The sequence below is a fragment of the Festucalex cinctus genome, chromosome 11 (genome assembly GCF_051991245.1).
Source record: "Festucalex cinctus isolate MCC-2025b chromosome 11, RoL_Fcin_1.0, whole genome shotgun sequence".
In the NCBI taxonomy this organism is placed as follows: Eukaryota; Metazoa; Chordata; class Actinopteri; order Syngnathiformes; family Syngnathidae; genus Festucalex; species Festucalex cinctus.
In genome coordinates this window covers 11,537,400-11,555,363 of record NC_135421.1, presented here as the reverse complement: position 1 = coordinate 11,555,363, position 17,964 = coordinate 11,537,400, and the positions used below count along the sequence as shown (strand labels likewise).

The 17,964-nt window shown below is 38.2% G+C and overlaps 1 protein-coding gene across 2 annotated transcripts in view; it reads right to left on the bottom strand.

Moving 5' to 3' along the window:
• Nucleotides 1–17,964, bottom strand: part of fgf14 (fibroblast growth factor 14) — a 107,219-nt gene that overhangs the window by 30,766 nt on the left and 58,489 nt on the right. The window contains exon 1 of one of the 2 annotated variants that reach the window (XM_077535949.1): nt 4,962–5,570. The exons of the other annotated variant lie outside the window; for it this stretch is intronic. Within the exon in view, the coding sequence (XP_077392075.1) occupies nt 4,962–5,154 (193 nt within the window). The 5' untranslated portion in view covers nt 5,155–5,570. Of the gene's footprint in view, nt 1–4,961; nt 5,571–17,964 lie in introns of those variants that run through there. 2 annotated transcript variants of the gene reach the window in all.

The following is a 17,964-nucleotide window of genomic DNA, read 5'->3' as shown; positions in this document are numbered from 1 at the left end:
TTCTGATGTAAACAAGATCTGGAACGCTACCGCTGTTTTATCCCGGAAGGAAGTGCGCACCACAGAAGCTAATCTAATGCTCCTATGTACATATCATAATCTAATAATCTACGGTTTTAATTAAGCCAGATCATTACAGCGGTGCGATTACAGCTGTGTGTTGAGTGTAATCAGATTTAAACGTGGCTAATCCTCCTCCCAAATCTGTGTGATCGTGAACCTCATGGATGCTATTGAAGTCAGATGTGCTACAGAAACATGTATAAATATCTACCAATGTCATTATTCAAGTAGCGCAGGATTGAGAATTACGAGGTACCTCTACAGAATATGCAGGAAAATTGGTAGTTTTTGGTTAAATTAAACTGCACTAAATATCATCTGCCTTGGGGAAAAAAAAAGTGTTGCCCAATGTTAATCAATAGTTAATATAGATGCTAATCTTTTCTTGGTCATCAGTAATCTGACACATAGGGGAAGCTTCTAGTACACCAATTCTTTTTGTATACGGTGTTTTGCCATGCAGATTAATATATGGTGCAATGTATTTTTACAGGAAATTTGTAATAAGTTGCATTTTAAAAAAATACATTCAGTATTTATTTAGACTTTACTACTTTCCAGAAAAATAAAAATCCTGTTTTTCATGCACATTCCGACAAACATGGAGTCCAAATACCCACAAATATAGCAGACCAAAAAAAAAAAAAAAAAAAAAAAAAAAAAAGAGAGATTTTTTTTTTTTTTTTTTTCAATTTGAACAATTTTTAGGTTTGACCAGGTTCCACTACAGTATACTTTACTATTCCGTGTGGTTAAACTTTACAGTTCAAAAGTTTAAAAAAAAGAAAAAGTGAATAGAATATAATCCAGACATTTAAGCAAAATTCAAACTCAGCTCTTTTCCAGCCATTTTGACGCACAAAAAAAAAAAAAAACAAAAAAAAAAAAAACACTGGAACACCCTCTGTCGGAAGAATCACTATAAAATTGGAACAAAATAAAGGCTCCACTGTACAACAAATTAAAAATGAAATTTGTCTCTCGTTTTATGTACTGGATGGTTCCTGCATGTCTCCTAATCCAACACAGTTGAACACATCACAGGAAGCACAAATCCTTACAGACACAAACTTAAAAAAAAAATTGGCCTCAACGTTCCACAAATATGATCTAGACCAAGGCTCTCAAACGCAACATTTGTGGGGGCCGCTGGAGATAGAGTGTCATGACTAGGGTCATGCAAGGCTTATGTTTACTGTCATGACCAGGGTCATGCAAGGGTTATGTTTGGGTCATGACCGTGAGGTGAAGTGTCTGTTTTGAGCTAATGTAACCAGCATCTAGTTTCAACTGGTAAGATGCTATGTGAGGTCAGAAGCTATGTGATGTCAAGAGTCTTTAATCTCTTTATCTGGTCAACAGCCAATCAGATAATTCCATGTCAGTCCTGTTACCCACATGTCAAGCCTCAAGCAGTCAGGTCGGTTTGCTGTCTATATAAGTCTGTCTGAGCTAAAAAAATAAAAAATAAAAAAAGCTAAATTAATTCAATCTCCTCAATCTATTTTATAACGGTTCTTCAGAACGTGAACAAGTTGGTGACGCAGTCTTCTCTCGTCTTACTGTTAATTTGCATACTCCTCAGCATGTCTAGTAATGTCATCTGATTTCTTCAACACCGCAAACTTTCTCTGTGATTTCAAGACATGTCAGGGTGCCACTGTGTTCAACAACAAAAAACATTTCGTTTCCCGTTTTTCTTAAAATTGGCTCTTATCGTCGCCAACCTTTCTCTTGACGGCAGGTTTTGAAAAAGACTTCCACTTAGTGTCACTTCAGAATTATATTTTGCTGAAAGCTGATATCAACCTGAGTTATGGTAGCCCGTAAGTGATTAAAAAAAAAAAAAAAAAAAAAAAAAACGCTAGACTCCCAGGGCAACAACAGGACGAGAAAAAAAGGTGGTAGGCCGCTCTAACATCATACTTCGATGTCAGGTAGAGTGCTGTAAAATATCACCCTGTGGGCTGAAAATGGTCCCTGGGCTGCGAATTTGAGACCCATGGCACATAAGATGGCCGACATTTTCTTTTCCATATAAATCATTATCATTGCATAGTTATCATTGTTGTGAAATATCAGCAATTTTGCTCAGTGCTTTAAATTGCAAAACCACCTGTTGGACAAACATGTATTGTATTTTATTTAGACTCTTAGCATTAATTGCCAAAAAAAGAAAACAAAAAAAAAACTAAATGTTAGCAATGCAATAAATAAATAAATAAATAAATAAAATCACTTACTTGTTAAAACTGTACTGTTTTTGTTTCCGGCAAATATAAGTTAGGAAACTATGCAATTGGGCTAACGGTGTGAAAGGTCATATTTGTTTATGCCAAGATGTATGTGGGAACATAAATTTTCATTTTTTTTTCTGGAAAATCTAAATGGATTAAGAATCAAAAATGGCACATAATATCCCAATGATGCCTTTAGGGTTAAGCCAAAGTGTTGTATTAGCTGAAATGTTATTTTGTATAATTAAGCCTGGAATATATGATTTCTATATACATTATTTCCTCTGTGACCTGATTGGAGTACAAGATAATTATTACAACTACTATTTAAAACTGTGCACGAATAGAGAGTGAAAACTAGGTTAAAAAATTGCATGTGATGATTGTAGTGGTCTCCAGCCAAACCCTGAAATGAACAGCAGATGAGTGCATCATCTATACCCGTACAAACACACGCACACGTAATCTAGATGGGTGAGGCTTTTGCACTGAGGACAACACCAATCTGCATCTGCCATTTTGAAGCACCCTGACCCGTCTCCAGATGGGCCCCCTGTCTGGCATCTCACACACACATACATAAACGCACATAAATGCTCAGAGAAAAGCCATTTGAATCCAGACGGGGCCTGTGAGGGCATCATTTGAACCTTAGCTTCCTCCATTCCAACAGGAGGACAACATTGCAATGACAACGTTGCACTGCAATGCATGCGTGGCGCAACAGGTTCCATACCTGATGATTGTGTCATGCAAGCTAACTGAATTGAATTTATTTTCCGTATTTTTGAACATTTTTAATCAGAAAAACATGCAGACTGGATCGACTACCCTTCAACACATCACATGACAATATTTTTTTTTTCAGGGCTGATACGATATTCATTTTCATTAAAAGGGGAAATGTCATCAAAAATTTGAAAAATACAAACTCCAACTCTTTTTTTAAGTTATATGTTTATTGAATATTTATAGGGTTAAGAAAATATTGGAGTTAAAAAAAAAAAATCTTTGTTTTACAAATCTAACAAAAAGTTCAAGAATCTTCCAGGGGCAGTAGCATGTCTTCAAAAGTTTAAAAAAAAAAAAAAAAAAAAAAAACTTAAGTAAATAGCTCACTTTTGTTTGCTACAATAAAGTTTTTTTTTTTTTTATTATTTCAAAATATCTGAAGTATTAAAATTGTATTTATCTTAGTTTTAATTTCAAACAAAGAAAGAAGGTGCAGAGAGTTCCCAGGGTCAGAAGCATCTATGAAAATTTTAATAATTAGTTCCCTGATTTTTGTTCCCCTGAATGGATTTATCAGCCGTATGATTCTTCAGATGCCGAAGCCGACATTCGTCAAAATGCTGAATATCGTCGCCGATAATCGGCCCAGCCGATAATCGTTCTATCCCTAGTAAGAAAACAAGATGCATTTTTTTTTTTCAAATGAAAATGCTTGTGCTACGACTCAATGTTTATGCTCCACAAATATGGCCGACTACAGAATATGGAAAATGTTGCTACTAATATTTCGAAACAGTAATATGTTCTTTTGAAAGGATGGGAGAGTACTGATAACAGGTATCGGTATCAGGCGTTATTTAAAGGTAACACAACAGCGACCCCTCTTTTGGCCATTTTACAATCAGGAACTACAAACTACAGATTAGAAGAATGCCAGAATAGAAAGCTGCCACTGAATTCTAGGATAATGGCAATTTTCTATTCATCTAAATTGTGGTTTCTTGTTCCTGATCGTAAAATGGCCACAAGAGGCTCAAGTATCGGCTTCCATCGCTGATACCGATACCTAAGGCGACCCGATACTGATTCCTGATATCGATATGCACAGATCCCTACTAATTTCATACAGATTTATGGAGAAATGCTATATTGGGTAATATATGTCTTTCTTTAAAATATTTCATTGTTTTTTGGGGGGAAATTTTATGTATCGAAAGAGTGGTATCAGTGCATGGTATCGGTATCGGCGACGTTGCAACAGTTAAGTACTTTTACTGGTATTGATCTGAAAAAATATCCATGATGTATTACTAATTTTAAAAGAATTAAAACTGTTTCTAATTTGAACAAGAACGTAAGCATTTTTCAGGTGCTGATTTTCTGAGAAAATCCTGTGAAATACTAGGCCGATACCACCTGTCCAGCGGAGGTGGGGTGGTATACCAACTTAAGTGTCACCATTGTAAACGGTCCACAAACATAGCCTGTTTTGTTTAGTGCACAAAATCGATATTAATGTGGACCAAGTCATTTTTTTTTTTTAGATATTGTAGCATTAGGCTACAGAAAAGTCAAATGTCGATATGTTTTGACAAGACAAAATAAGTATATTTGAGGTGGTAAAATATAAATAGTAGTTTGTGTTGTTGTTGTTCCATTGACTTTGTTGGTATTTAATAGTTACATAGATCTGTGACATATCATTAGATGATTTTATATTTAATATATAGTGTAAAATATGATTGCAATATCACCGTATAGCGTCCATGAGTGGAGCATGAAGGACATGACAGCACATCACATGCGGCAAACATGCTCAGCGTTTGATCAGCTTTTACGCACGCGCGAAACGAATCAACGTGAACATGTGTCGCCTGCAAAGGGAGTGGCAAAGCAATCAACCAGTGGCTGCGTGGCCGAAACTTGCACCTTGTCTCCGTAGTCTGCGCTTCCTGAGGCCAAAGATGCGCACTTTGGAGAAGATGTCCACCAGGTTGCCGTTGCACAGCCCCTTGTTCTTGTTGGGGCTCCTCCGGCGCCGGTTAGTGGAGGGCCGGTCCAAATGCTGCTCCCGCGCCTGCCTTTTCTGCCGGATCAGGCCGCTCGCGATGGCAGCGGCCATGGCTGCCCGACAGCAGCCCTTGTAGCCGGGAGGCGCTCCGGGTCCCGCGGTGTGCGCACGAAACGGCCACCGGGTCACGGTCCCGGCATGGCGGCGGCGTGAGCGGTCCGCTCCGGTCCAGTATAGTGTCCAATGTCACTTTATTATTTATTAAAAAGAATAAGAACTCTCCTTGCCGTCCGAACATTACATGACAAAAAATGAAGTGTGTTTATCATCCAGGAAATCGTGCGTAATTCCGCATGAAGGGAAGAAGAACTCACGTTCCCTGAAAGAGGTATCCAATGGAATACTCCCGATTCACATTGTTAATACTAGGAAGAAAAAGAAATGCCCAGTTGCGGCTTGCAGCGTGCTCAGAGGCAAATGCACTCCTTCTTTCCCTCCTTTTCACAAGCCGGGCTTGTCCACCCTCCTCCTCCTCCTCCTTCTGCTGTCAGCCGAGCGCGCGCGTTCACGCCGCTGTTTAAGCGACGCTCGTGCATGTGCACACAACGAGCCGCTCTGGGGACTGAAGTTTGTTCCGGAGCAACACGTCTGTATGCATGCGTAACTTAATTAACGGGCATTTTTCATCAGTCGCAGAAGTTCCGATGCGACAGAACAGAACCACATACCCAAAACGACAACAGATAAAGCAATAGAGGACCACACAAGCTGATCCCAGAGCAGTGCAGACGACGTGTGCGCATAGTGACAGGCTGCGTACAAAAATGTGTGCATAAACTCTGGGATATAAACGTCGAGATTAAATGGAATGTGCACTAATTTGGATATACCGGAAGTAGCTGCTTATAATCGTGCAATCAACAAGTCACACCCCCCCCCCCCCCCCTTGAACATAAGGGAATATTTTGGAGTTGCTATGCAGATAAACGAGCCGGGGACTCATAATTCATGAGTATACATTAATGTGGAGTACTGTAAGTTGCTGCAATAATACTTATTTATTAGTTTTGAATCACTTAGCATGGAATAATTGTACTATACTGAAGATAGATCTCCAATGTCATATTTTTAGAAAATATAATAGTCAAAAAATATTTTACATTATAAATATTTACATTTTATATTGTATGAAAGTAAGATAAATTATGCTATACAACAAAATTAACTTATTTCTTACGACAAATAATTATTAAAAACATTTTTAATTTTATTGTTTTTTTGTTTTGTTTTTTCAAAACTGCCATTATGCTTTCTTGTGCTTTGTTTGCGCTGTGAACTTGAAAGCTGCCCTATGGAGGAATTTGCCCCAAAAGATCTTTACAATAGCCTTTGTATTTCAACATTTATGACTCAAACATCTTTTAATCATAGCAGATTAATAACACAGTGGGTGTTCACAACGGGTGCACCTGCATTCCTCTGGCCAATGGTTTTCAAACTTGATTCGGGTTTGAAGTTCCCGCCCTCTGTCTGTGGATGTGACGTCATGTTTGCGTTGCGTACGTAAGAAGGGAGTGTGTAGTTTCATTTTTCGTCCACAAGTGGCAGTAGCGATTCACAATTCAATTTTATGCACTGGGTAGCTTTAATGCTTATAATGCACCTAGAGTATGCATAGAATGCTTATTTATGGTAAATAAATAAAATGCAAGTGTAATGGCAACAATATTGTTTCATCTTTATCAACGATGCAGGTGAACTTGCATTTCACATTATGTATCTGTTAATAACTTTTATGACACATTGTAAACAGTCTTGCTGAGACTTTTACTTCATTCGGTCCATCTATATCCAAACCTGTATCTTAGAGTTCATCAATTCCTGTCCTCGAGGTCCGGAGTCCTGTAGGTTTTCTAGCACACCTGATTCATATAATCAGCTCATCAGCATGCCTGATAACGATCCTGATCTTTAGTATCAGGTGTGTTGGTAGGCGGAAACATCTAAAACCTGAACTCTACTATGTCTCTTTATCTAGCCTGTGCTTTCAGCACCACTCAGCACCATGGACAGCAACATCCACACAGTAATGATAACAATGTTGAATAATGTAATATACAATAAATATATATATGAAATCACAGATCTACTGGCAGGGGAAATAACAGCATGTCAGCAAAATCACAGGCATCCAAATTAAAACTCGAGAGAGCCATCTGCTGTTTGTGTCTGTAATTAAAAGCTCTAGGCTGCAAAGAGAGAGGACGAGGGAAGGGGGGGTTGTCCCGGGGGTTTCCACATGCACCTGTTGAATCCAGCTGTACTATTATTGGATGGCGAGAGCTGACGGATGAGCATCTGCACATTCATTCATAGTCATCCATCCTCATTAGGGGAAACACCGAATTTCCTCCCTGAGAAGATTTGAAAAAAAAAAAAAAATACATCAAGCTGAACATAGCTGATAAGAGAATTAAAATTCACACAAGCAGACTCATGCAGTAGACCGTTTTTTTTTATTTTTTTTTTACATTTTCTCCACTTAAACGCGTGCAGCGATTGCAACGCTGCATCAACTAGAGGATGCAGTAAAAGGCTGCAACCAGCAGCGGACACTGTCAGACCGTGACAGAAGCACTGCGTGGACGAGCTACTCGTCTAATCATACCGGGACAGAGTGCTCTGCTTGCCTTAGTGCGGCAAAAAGGAAGAGGAGCAAAAAGATACGTGCAAGTAATCAAGCGGAAGACTGACCTCTCATGACACGGACTGACAGACATGATATTTCACCTCAGCTTTTAACCCAAGAGTGAACACAGCAAGCACACAGCGATTTGGGGTTGAACATGAACAGCTTAAAACATTGGTGTCAAAACCAAGGACTGAAGGTGAGCCATATCATTTCATGTGGAAAAAGTAGTCACACTCTTTCTTACATATTTCTTGGGATCACTATAGCATACATAAACAAAATACATACCAGATGAAGGATCAAAGTCCTGCAGGTATATATTTTATATCCATGTCATATATTTATGTTAGTGTGGAATTATACATTAGAAATCAAATAGAGTGACATGTTACCCACCATTGGTTAAGTTGTCTCACCTTATGGAGAAAGATGTCACACTGGATGTTGAAACTAAGTCAACTCTTGGGCTGAGTCTAAAATATCGATATATCGATATTGAATCAATATTCCTTTTCATAGCCCAATATCGATTCATTAAACCATGAATTGATACTTTTAATATGGCTGTTTCCCCCCTCGTAAATAAATGTACCATATGACCCCCACGCGCCCCCAAAAAATAAGTAAGGTAAGAATTGGACATAAAAACACAAAATGTGGATGCGTAATTATGTATTACGGCTGTGTCTCTTACAATTTCTTTACAACATTTTTATTTATTTATTTACTACTGGAACCGTAGTATAAAATCTGTCACAGGAATGTAAATGTCGTGATTTGCCAGAGGGTTTTTGCCACTTTATTTACATAGCCTGCGATTGGCTGGCAACCAGTTCAGGGTGTATCCCGCCTACTGCCCATAGCCAGCTGAGATAGGCTCCAGCACCCACCGTGACCCTTGTGAGGAGCAAGCGGTTAAGAAAATGGACGGATGGATATTTACATAGCGCTGTGGCTGTAATTGATTTCAATTATTATTTATGGTTTGGATCAGGTCATGTTCTATAACATACATGATACATGATTAATGCAACTCTATTTCATTCATTTATAAATTTAAATATCCACATTTTTACTAATGTACCAAGTAAGAGAAAGAATTTTCTACTATTTTGCAGCATTGGTACTTCTGGGAATGTCTTCCATATAACATTAACATTGGTACTGCATGAAATCCTTAACTGAATCGAAAATCAATGTGAATCGTGAATCGAATCGTGCCCCTCTGAATCGAATCGATTTTGGAAATCTGAAACGATACCCAGTCCTACTCAACTCTATAATGTATATGTAGTGCACAAAAACAACCACCACTATTTTCTTAAAATGGAAACCAGGTTCAGTAGATACAATGAAAATAGCAGAGGCCCCAGAATTGAACCCTGTGGAACACCATACACCATTCCGTTATACATGTGAATTCATATTGGACTTTTTTATTTTTTTTTGCTTGCCATAATATGAGGGTATTACAATAATAAAGAAAACACGCGACGTACCATCACAACAGCCACAAGTCAACTACTGAGCGCAGCAAATTCCGTGCAGCACAAACAAGCCAAGAAATATAGTATCATTACGAGTCGGGTGTGTTTCTTGGCCCTGAAACCCGACATTGACTCACCAAACCCCTGGGGTTCGATCGAATCCAGGTTAAGAACCACTGGCCTATTGCGGTAGTCTTCGTGCAGTAGGTGAGGGACACCCCAAATTGGTTACCAGCCAATAGCAGACATTGTAAAAATGTTGATCATTAAATATTATGCAACATGCAGTAGAATGATTGACGTTACTAGGAACTGGCAGGTAGTCCATAGCTCTCAGCCTCAAATGCCCCTTTAACTTTTGTTAAACTCAAGATTAAATTGAATTACAAGAAACAAAAAACATCACCAACCAATTTCTTCACCTCATCCAAATGCAATTCTGGCATATGTAAACCAACTTGCCAGTTGCATTTTCTTTGGGGCGGCATGGCTCAGTGGTAGTGTGGTTATCTCCCAACCCAGAAGTTGTGGGTTCAATCCCATGCCATTGTGACCATGTTGAAGTATCCTTGAGCAAGATACTTATACTGCGTCATGAGTAGTGAAATGTAAAGAGCTTTGAGGGTGGAAAAGTGTCATATAAATGATTTACCATTGGCTTATTCTTTGCATATGTGACAACTAACTCCAAAATGACAGACATGTTGCACCCAAACTATCATATTTGCAAATGACAGCTCAAGTTAACTTAGAATGACTGAAGATGCCTTCATCTCTCAAGCCACTCAAATGCACACGTAACACTGCTAGCATTTTTTTTTTTATCCAGAAGAAGCTAAAATATATAAAGTTAAAGTTTTTGGTTGTGCAAAATGGCTTATTGGCACTTGTCAGTACACAATGTGCTATATTCTCTTCTCAGATAGAATACAACCCTTAACCACATAGTGGAAGAAAAGTAGGTGTTCCATATTTTAGTTGCGCCCTCTGATTGAGATAATTGCAATGTAATGACTTACCCATGTGATGACAAGCCCCACTCATCTAATTTGTGCCTATATTGTCACATGATGGCGGAAATATACTTTTTTTTTCTTTCCTTTTTTCTAGATGAGGGAATAATTTCTATGTGCCTTTTTTTAATGGCCCACAACGTAACAAATAACAATGTTCCTTGATTTATACATATCAACAAGTGGCCAAACAAAACTGTCTGACTTCTGTAAATCCCTATTTTACAATTCAAACAGCCAAGAGCGCAAAACTGGCATATGATAATTCTCTCATTAGCCCGGGGCACAAATGATGACAGATTTTGAATTCTGCCTAACACACTGTTTGACTTCCTGTTCCTTCACTGTCAGCCCCACGTTAGCAATTCAAACAGACTAGTGGGCATGACTGGCATATGCACAACTTAAACTTGCATCAAAAGGATGGGAGGAGAAACATATCTCTAACAGTCCAAAGCATACCACATCATATGTCAAACATCGACTTTGACACTAGACTTGAAAATCCATTTCAGGAAAATGTCAATAACTTTTTGTTGTGTCGATGAAGGCACTGCAATGCAATTTATAAAGCTTTATATAATCAGGGGCGGACTTGCAGTTGCCTGGGAGCTTGAGATTTCCAAGGGTTCCCTAATGTCTCGTAAAAAATGATTAATAAAGTTTTCTTCAATATAACTGAATGACTATGTAGTTGCTTTGAAATGATCATGAATGACAAAGCATTCCAATGCAGCCAGAAAACAAATATGCACGCAACATCTGCATTTGCAATTTCTGTGATCTCCATCACAACAGGACAACACACTAGCGTCTTGAAGACGATTTCCCCAAATGCTCTTGTGGCACCTAAACTCCGTCAGACCCCCCCCCCCCAAAAAAAAAAAAAAAAAAAAAGCAATCAAGATATCGAGCGCAAACGTACCTACATTTTTTTTCCTCCTGCACGTAAACGCACGAGCCTCCATGTCGGTCCCATTCCAAAGCTCACATTAGCCGAAAGCTTGCGCTCCCAATCCTCAATGCCGGCATTTATACCGCCTCTACTCACAGCTAACATGGTTACGGATAACTTGACAGGTGACCCCCCTGAGCACTTCGCATTCACTTGCTTACAAACTGCAACAAAAACATGCACACTTTATATGTTTAGTCACGTAAAAATAGACAGTATGTATACTTTTGACACTTTGGCTGCAATTTATGACCAGTTATAAGCCACTAAATGGCAACGGTATAGGAATCTGAAAACGGTGAAATTATACTTCATAAATGTATTTTTTTCATGAAACCAGTGTTGAAGAGGGAACTTGAAACAGGAAAATTTGGTCCCACACATTTGCAAACCGTGTAAGAACGATCATATGGGGGTGAAATAAAAGTACCTGCAATGTACTGTAGCGAATAAAAATTTACGTTTTGCTTATTTGAAATATTGATTCAGAATTAATAATTCATTTATAAATGGCAACAGTGCATTTTAAAAAGCTATATAGTTCTTCATTTTACAAGCACAATTATTGTGTCTATGCATGTATGGTAAATGAAGGGTTAAAAAATGCATAGATGCAATAGTCTCGTCTCATCAGGACCAAACGTTCTAATCCAATCTGCTTTGAGGAAATGACATTAGCGGGAGTTCAATATCCTGCGGCGACGCCACAACAAAATGTCAGCAGACACAACTCGGATAAACAAGCCAAGTGATGAGGATTCGCTCCGCTCCGCCTCCAGGTCGCGTTCTTTCATCGCTTCTTGATCCAGGCAAGAATTACACAACATGAGCACATTTAACTGCATTTGAGCGAATAGGTATACACTTTACAATAATATGTAACCTACAGGCTGTCCATATTGTATGAGTCAGAATTGTAATGGATACAAAGTTAAAAAAAAAAAAAATCTAAGTCAAGTTTGAGTGTGTATATATACATATATATTAGGTGTGTCAGGCGATTAAAATGTTTAATCTTAATTAATCGCGTGAGTTAACTCACGATTAATCGCTAATTTTATATCTGTCCTAAATGTACAATAAAATGTACATAACATATTTTTTTCTAACTTTTTCATACTCTTGTAACCATAAAAGTGGGGAAAATGTTAAGCAAATAGAAATATGGCTGCATCGTTTAGTCAGTGATACAGTAATTTAAATAAGTAATAAAATGTAGTTAAAATTAAAGATACACTTTACTGTAAAAAGTGTGGTATTGATTTATATTGAGGTATTTTTTTCTGCCACTCGATGGCATAATTGCATTTGTAAGATGTTGGTGGCAGCTAAGTGCATTTTTCCTTTCATATTGTTATGTTCTGAGGTTGGATCCCAAAATCGCAGACACAAATACGATTTTAACTATTTATTCACATCGAGAGGCGTGGAAGAAACTTGACTAGACAAGAAACAGCCAAAGTTGCACAAAGGAAAAGAAGTAATAATCCGACAAAACACACACTTCTCAGAGAGGCTTAAATAGACAGTTAATCGATCTGATTGGTTGGGGCTACACATGTGGGTAACAGGACTGACATGGAATTATCTGATTGGCTGTTGACCAGATAAAGAGAGATTCCTGACATCACATCGCGTTTTATCAATTGAAACCAGATGCTGGTTACATCAGTTCAAAACAGACACTTGACCGTACGGTCATGACCCAAACATTACCCTGGCATGACCCAGTCATGACCTTAAGCGACATCTAAGTTTTAACATGAAGTAATTTATGAAATTTTGCACATTTTTAAAATTGTAAAATACATCTTGATGCCAGTCTCCGCCAATGTATGCATTATTATCAAATTTATTACTGCTAAATTTTGAAGTGAACTTGTCTGCTGCATTGCGACTGGAATTCCGCTAGTACAGGCTTTCCAAGTAAGGGGCGGTCATTAATTGCGCATTAAAAAAATGACCTTTAAGTTAACGTACTAATTTTGACACCCCTACTGTAAGTGATAGTTGAGTGATCCTCATGTCACTGTAAAATAGCTTCGTTCAAACGTTTTGCAACTAAATTCACTTAAGAACATGCTGGCAGCTCACAGTGTCCGCCTATAATTCACTGTACGTCCTCCAGGGAGTGGACGGCGGACATCGTGACCCCGACCACAAACCTTTAACTCGCAGGCTCATCATCCCGTGAGCATGTGTCATAAAATCATTTAAATGTACATCCTATAATGGCCGGCAGGCACTCAAATGTGCCTTGGGAGACTATGTCGAGCCACACTACAATTTGTCTCCCTCCGGAGAGCATGATGGAGCGCTGCCCAACCCCCCTCCCCACCACCCTTAACCCCCCAGCAGCATGAGATTAAAGCCTAGCCTGCGGCGTGAAGCTCTCCGACAGGGACGCTAATGAAACACAGCAAGTGCCACTCAAAAATAGCCCACTTGCCGCTTCAATTACCTCGGTAATACTTACATTGCCATGATTGGGTGCCACCGTGAGGGAGGGAACCAGTGGAAAAGCTTCTGGGGAAAAATTACCCTGGGAGCATCCTGATTGAAGTGCGATGACAACACAATGACCTGATTGCTATACCTTTGGATGAGAAAGGTCAATTGCTTACAGTCCAGACTGCATTTGGACAGTGTAAAAGACATCTCAGATTTCTTTCTAAATAAGATTTTTATATTTCATCGGTCAAACCTTGCTGCCAATAGAAAAAATCCATTATAATCGAAGCTAGCACCCACCAAATAAAAGTTTCACAACAAAACGGTGCGAAAACATTCATTTATACATATATTGTGACTTTTTCTTAAGAACTTTTGTCTCTAATGCTCATGCTAATGCTCATCATACCATTATGAATTATGTATGGTGGTGTCAGGGGTGACTATCATTAACATCTCGTGGGATGAGTTTGTCACTGACGTTTACGTAATTGAGGCAGAACAATGGCGTACAAGTGATGAACCAAATTTTCCTGATTCCCTTACTCGTTTGCTCCCAAAAACATATGAATACTTAGACTTAGACTTGACTTTATTGATCCCTTTGGGATGGCTCCCTCTGGGAAATTTACATGTCCAGCAGCAATGAGAACAGATAATAAAATAAAAATAATTCAATCAGTCAATAAATAAGGTTATTACACCAGAGATTGAATTAATAATAACAATAATAATAATAATAATAAAATGAAAAATAAGAGTTCAATCAATCAATAAATAAAGTTATTACACCAGAGATTGAATTAATAATATTAAATAAATTAAAGTACAGTAAAGTGCCATATTTGTGAAGTGAAGTGCATGCTACATGCTATTTTAAATGTTTTAAGTGTCCCAAAGACGTATTTATACGTTTTAATGGTTTTTGTTTTTGTTTTGTTTTTATGCTAGAGCATACAGAAGGCTTTGATGCAGCCTCTCAACTGCAAAGAACGGTTGAAGAAATGGTAGTTATTACACAAATGGCCAACAGGTGGCAGCACAGCAAAGGAGATCAACCAGGGCCATGTTGAAAGAAAACCTCAAATACAATTCTAATTAGATCTGTGAATAATGATGGAACTTAGGTATATTCTAATCCTAATTGCTGCAAAACGGAAACCGATAGAAATGTGCTTTTTTTTTTCCTGATGAAAGAAGAGACTTTAATCTTTTTTTTGGTAGGTCCCATGTTTTTATAGCAAAAGAACACAATATTCTGTGGGCCTTGCAAAATCAGTCAAAATCCAGTAAAACAGCCGGAGTGAAGGGGATTGCTTCTGTGAAAATGTCTGGGAGTGAATGAGTTAACCCCTTTGTAGCCTTTCATCACGCTAGCAGTTAGCAATAGCAGAGAATAACTTGGCAAGCAGAGCCAAACAGCTCGTCGTCTGCATTCTGATCACATATCCATACTGTCGACATCCTATTTTTAAGAATGCAGCAGTGGAAGAGGAACAGCAAGCTTCGTCAGCAGTTTAGCGCTCCTTCGGGAAGCCCGGAGCAGCGTGGGAGAATACCAATTAGTTGCAAGTGACAACTGCATACAGTATGAGTGGGGAATTTGCATGGAGGAAAAACATTATCCCATGAGTGCTTGAAAAAAACAAAAATCATTAATATTAATCAATGACTGATGCAGGTGAAGGCCATGAGTGGTGGCAAGTTTAATAACATGCTAATGAGGGGGGTTGCAGGTTAAGCTGTATGAAATGAGGAAAATAAGGCCCGCATAAGCTGCTGGAAATGTGTGACTGCGACACAAACTGGAAGCAAGATCCATCACTTCATCACACACCCACACATGCACACTCACACAGTACGCTAATCAAGGAAGAAGCAATAGCGTTTTGAACAGGCCACGTGAGACCGACCTCCTCAGCACTCTCGCACACACTCATTAATTCATTAATAACTTCGTCTAATAAACAGTAACTGTTTTACTTGGCCTGAGTAGGAACCTGAATGTAAACCTTGATGATACTTCACCGCAGTCAAAAATGCTAGTTTAACTGCACTTTGCACACAAACCTCCACCAAGGCTTCATAAACTGGCATTGAAAAATTCTGTAAGTAAAGGCACAGATGTTAAATTACATTAAACTGGATCAGATCCAGATGCAACTTAAAATCGAACTTGAATGTTTCCGGTCTACTTCTACAGAGTGATTGATACATTTCTATCTATTACACTAGTGGTGTCCAAACTCCGGCATGGGGGCCAACTGCGGCCCACCATCCATTTTTCTGCGGCCCACAGCATATACTCTAAACCACATTTGACACAGCCCACAAGGAAAGTTTTGGAAAAAAAATAGTGGTGGTGAGATGTGAGGGCCTTGAAAAAATAAGGTGTCACTTTTGCAAATAAATTGGTTTATATATTTTTCTATATATGCAGATACAAATCAGCTATTCCTATCTATACTAATAATAAGGATCAATAATATTGTGGAGAAAAAAGAATTCAATTTTAGAAGCAAATATGTTTTCTTCCACTTTCTGCTCTGTGTCAAGGTCCGATTTATGAAACGATTAATGATCCGCAAATAACCGTTTTAGAAATAGCAATCTTAAGTTACGACAGTTTGTATTGTTTGCTCACCGTTCTATTCGAGTGGAATGCCACAACAAAATCTTGAAAATCCTCACTACTTTCCAAACATCACAAACTTTGAGGGCGTCTCTCAAATTCATCGCACAAATCAAAGCAGAGTCAAATAAAAGTGCATAGTTCACAAAAAGTTGGTCAAAAAAATGTCATGACTAGGGATGTAACGATACCGGCAATATCGTGATATCGTGATATTAAAACTGCCACAATATCGTCTTCGTCATGTTCACGATGTTTAAAAGCTACACATCTGTTCAAAAAGTCAGGTTGATTTCTATTTGTGCAGTTATAGCACCCTCTGGTGGCTAGTGTTTTAGTGCAGTTTAATTTTCATTTGGTATGTTTTGGCCCTTCTATGTTTAAAATACACTAATTGTCAGGTGAAGGGGATTGTAAAATGCTTTGCAGCGAGTCAATATGTGGAGGAACTCAATGTGGGCTTGCATTAGCAATTAAGTGCCTCAATATTAAGTGCTATTAGAGATTGAAGGTAGTTTATATGTAGTACTGTTATGTACAAAAGCACAATGTTGTGCTTTTTTTAGTATGAGCTCTTTTTTTTTTTTACAATATTGTGACCTTTTTTAAATATTGCCAACTTCCATACAATATTGTGATAATTATCGTATTGTGATATTTGGATATCGTTACATCCCTAATCATGACTGAGTCCTATTATGGTAAAAAGTACAAGTACCACAATAAAACAACAAACAACAAAACTTTACGCATTGCTGTACAAAGCGAACACATCAAACTATCTGCTGGCTGAAAAGACGTCACATGTGTGAATCATGTTGTATACCAATGCTTCAAAAGAGACATACAGTCATGTCAACTAAACATATGAAAACACTATTAACGAAAGAATGCTGCAGTCACTATCAAATATATGACATCTTTCTCCGTGGGCGAAATGGTGGAGGTCCATTACAGTCCATTACATGCGACTACTGTAACTAGATGTATTAGAGGCCTCCAATAAGGCAGGCAGCCCATTGAGAATGAAGAATCAAACAGTAATGATGTCTGTAAAGGCTAACATTACGACCTCGGCACCATTAACTGAGGCGACATCAACCTTTTGGTCATGCATATTAAAGAAAAATGATGCACAAGACGTTTATGGAAACACTGATGGCGCCACTTTGCGAGCCAATGAGGTGACAGGCATGCGAGTGATGTCACTAAATTGAGATTCAGAGCAGAGTGGAGCTGGCTGATCTTAAATATGAACCCGCAGTGTTGAACGTAGGAAACCTCTAGTCTAAAACATGCGCGATTCAGGCCTCAAGGACCGGACTTCGACACCACTGCGGTAAGTGGTGCATCGTGTGCATTGTAACTCCTCCCACTTGATACGACTCAGCAAATCACATCAAAGTTTCCTAAAACCTCTGTTGGAGGTATAATTTTCAATGAATATTAATTAAATTTTGGAAATTTTTTCATTTAAATTTTCACACTTAATATTTGTTTAGTAAAGGCACTATCCAAAATCAAAATTTTAACTTCAAAATGAAAAGACATTACATTACAAATATTACTTTAATTATACTAGAGGTGTCGGTTGATTAACATTTTTAATCATAATTAACTGCATGGTTTCAATAATTAACTGATGATTAATCACACATTAACTGCACATTTTATTTCTCAATTTATATCTA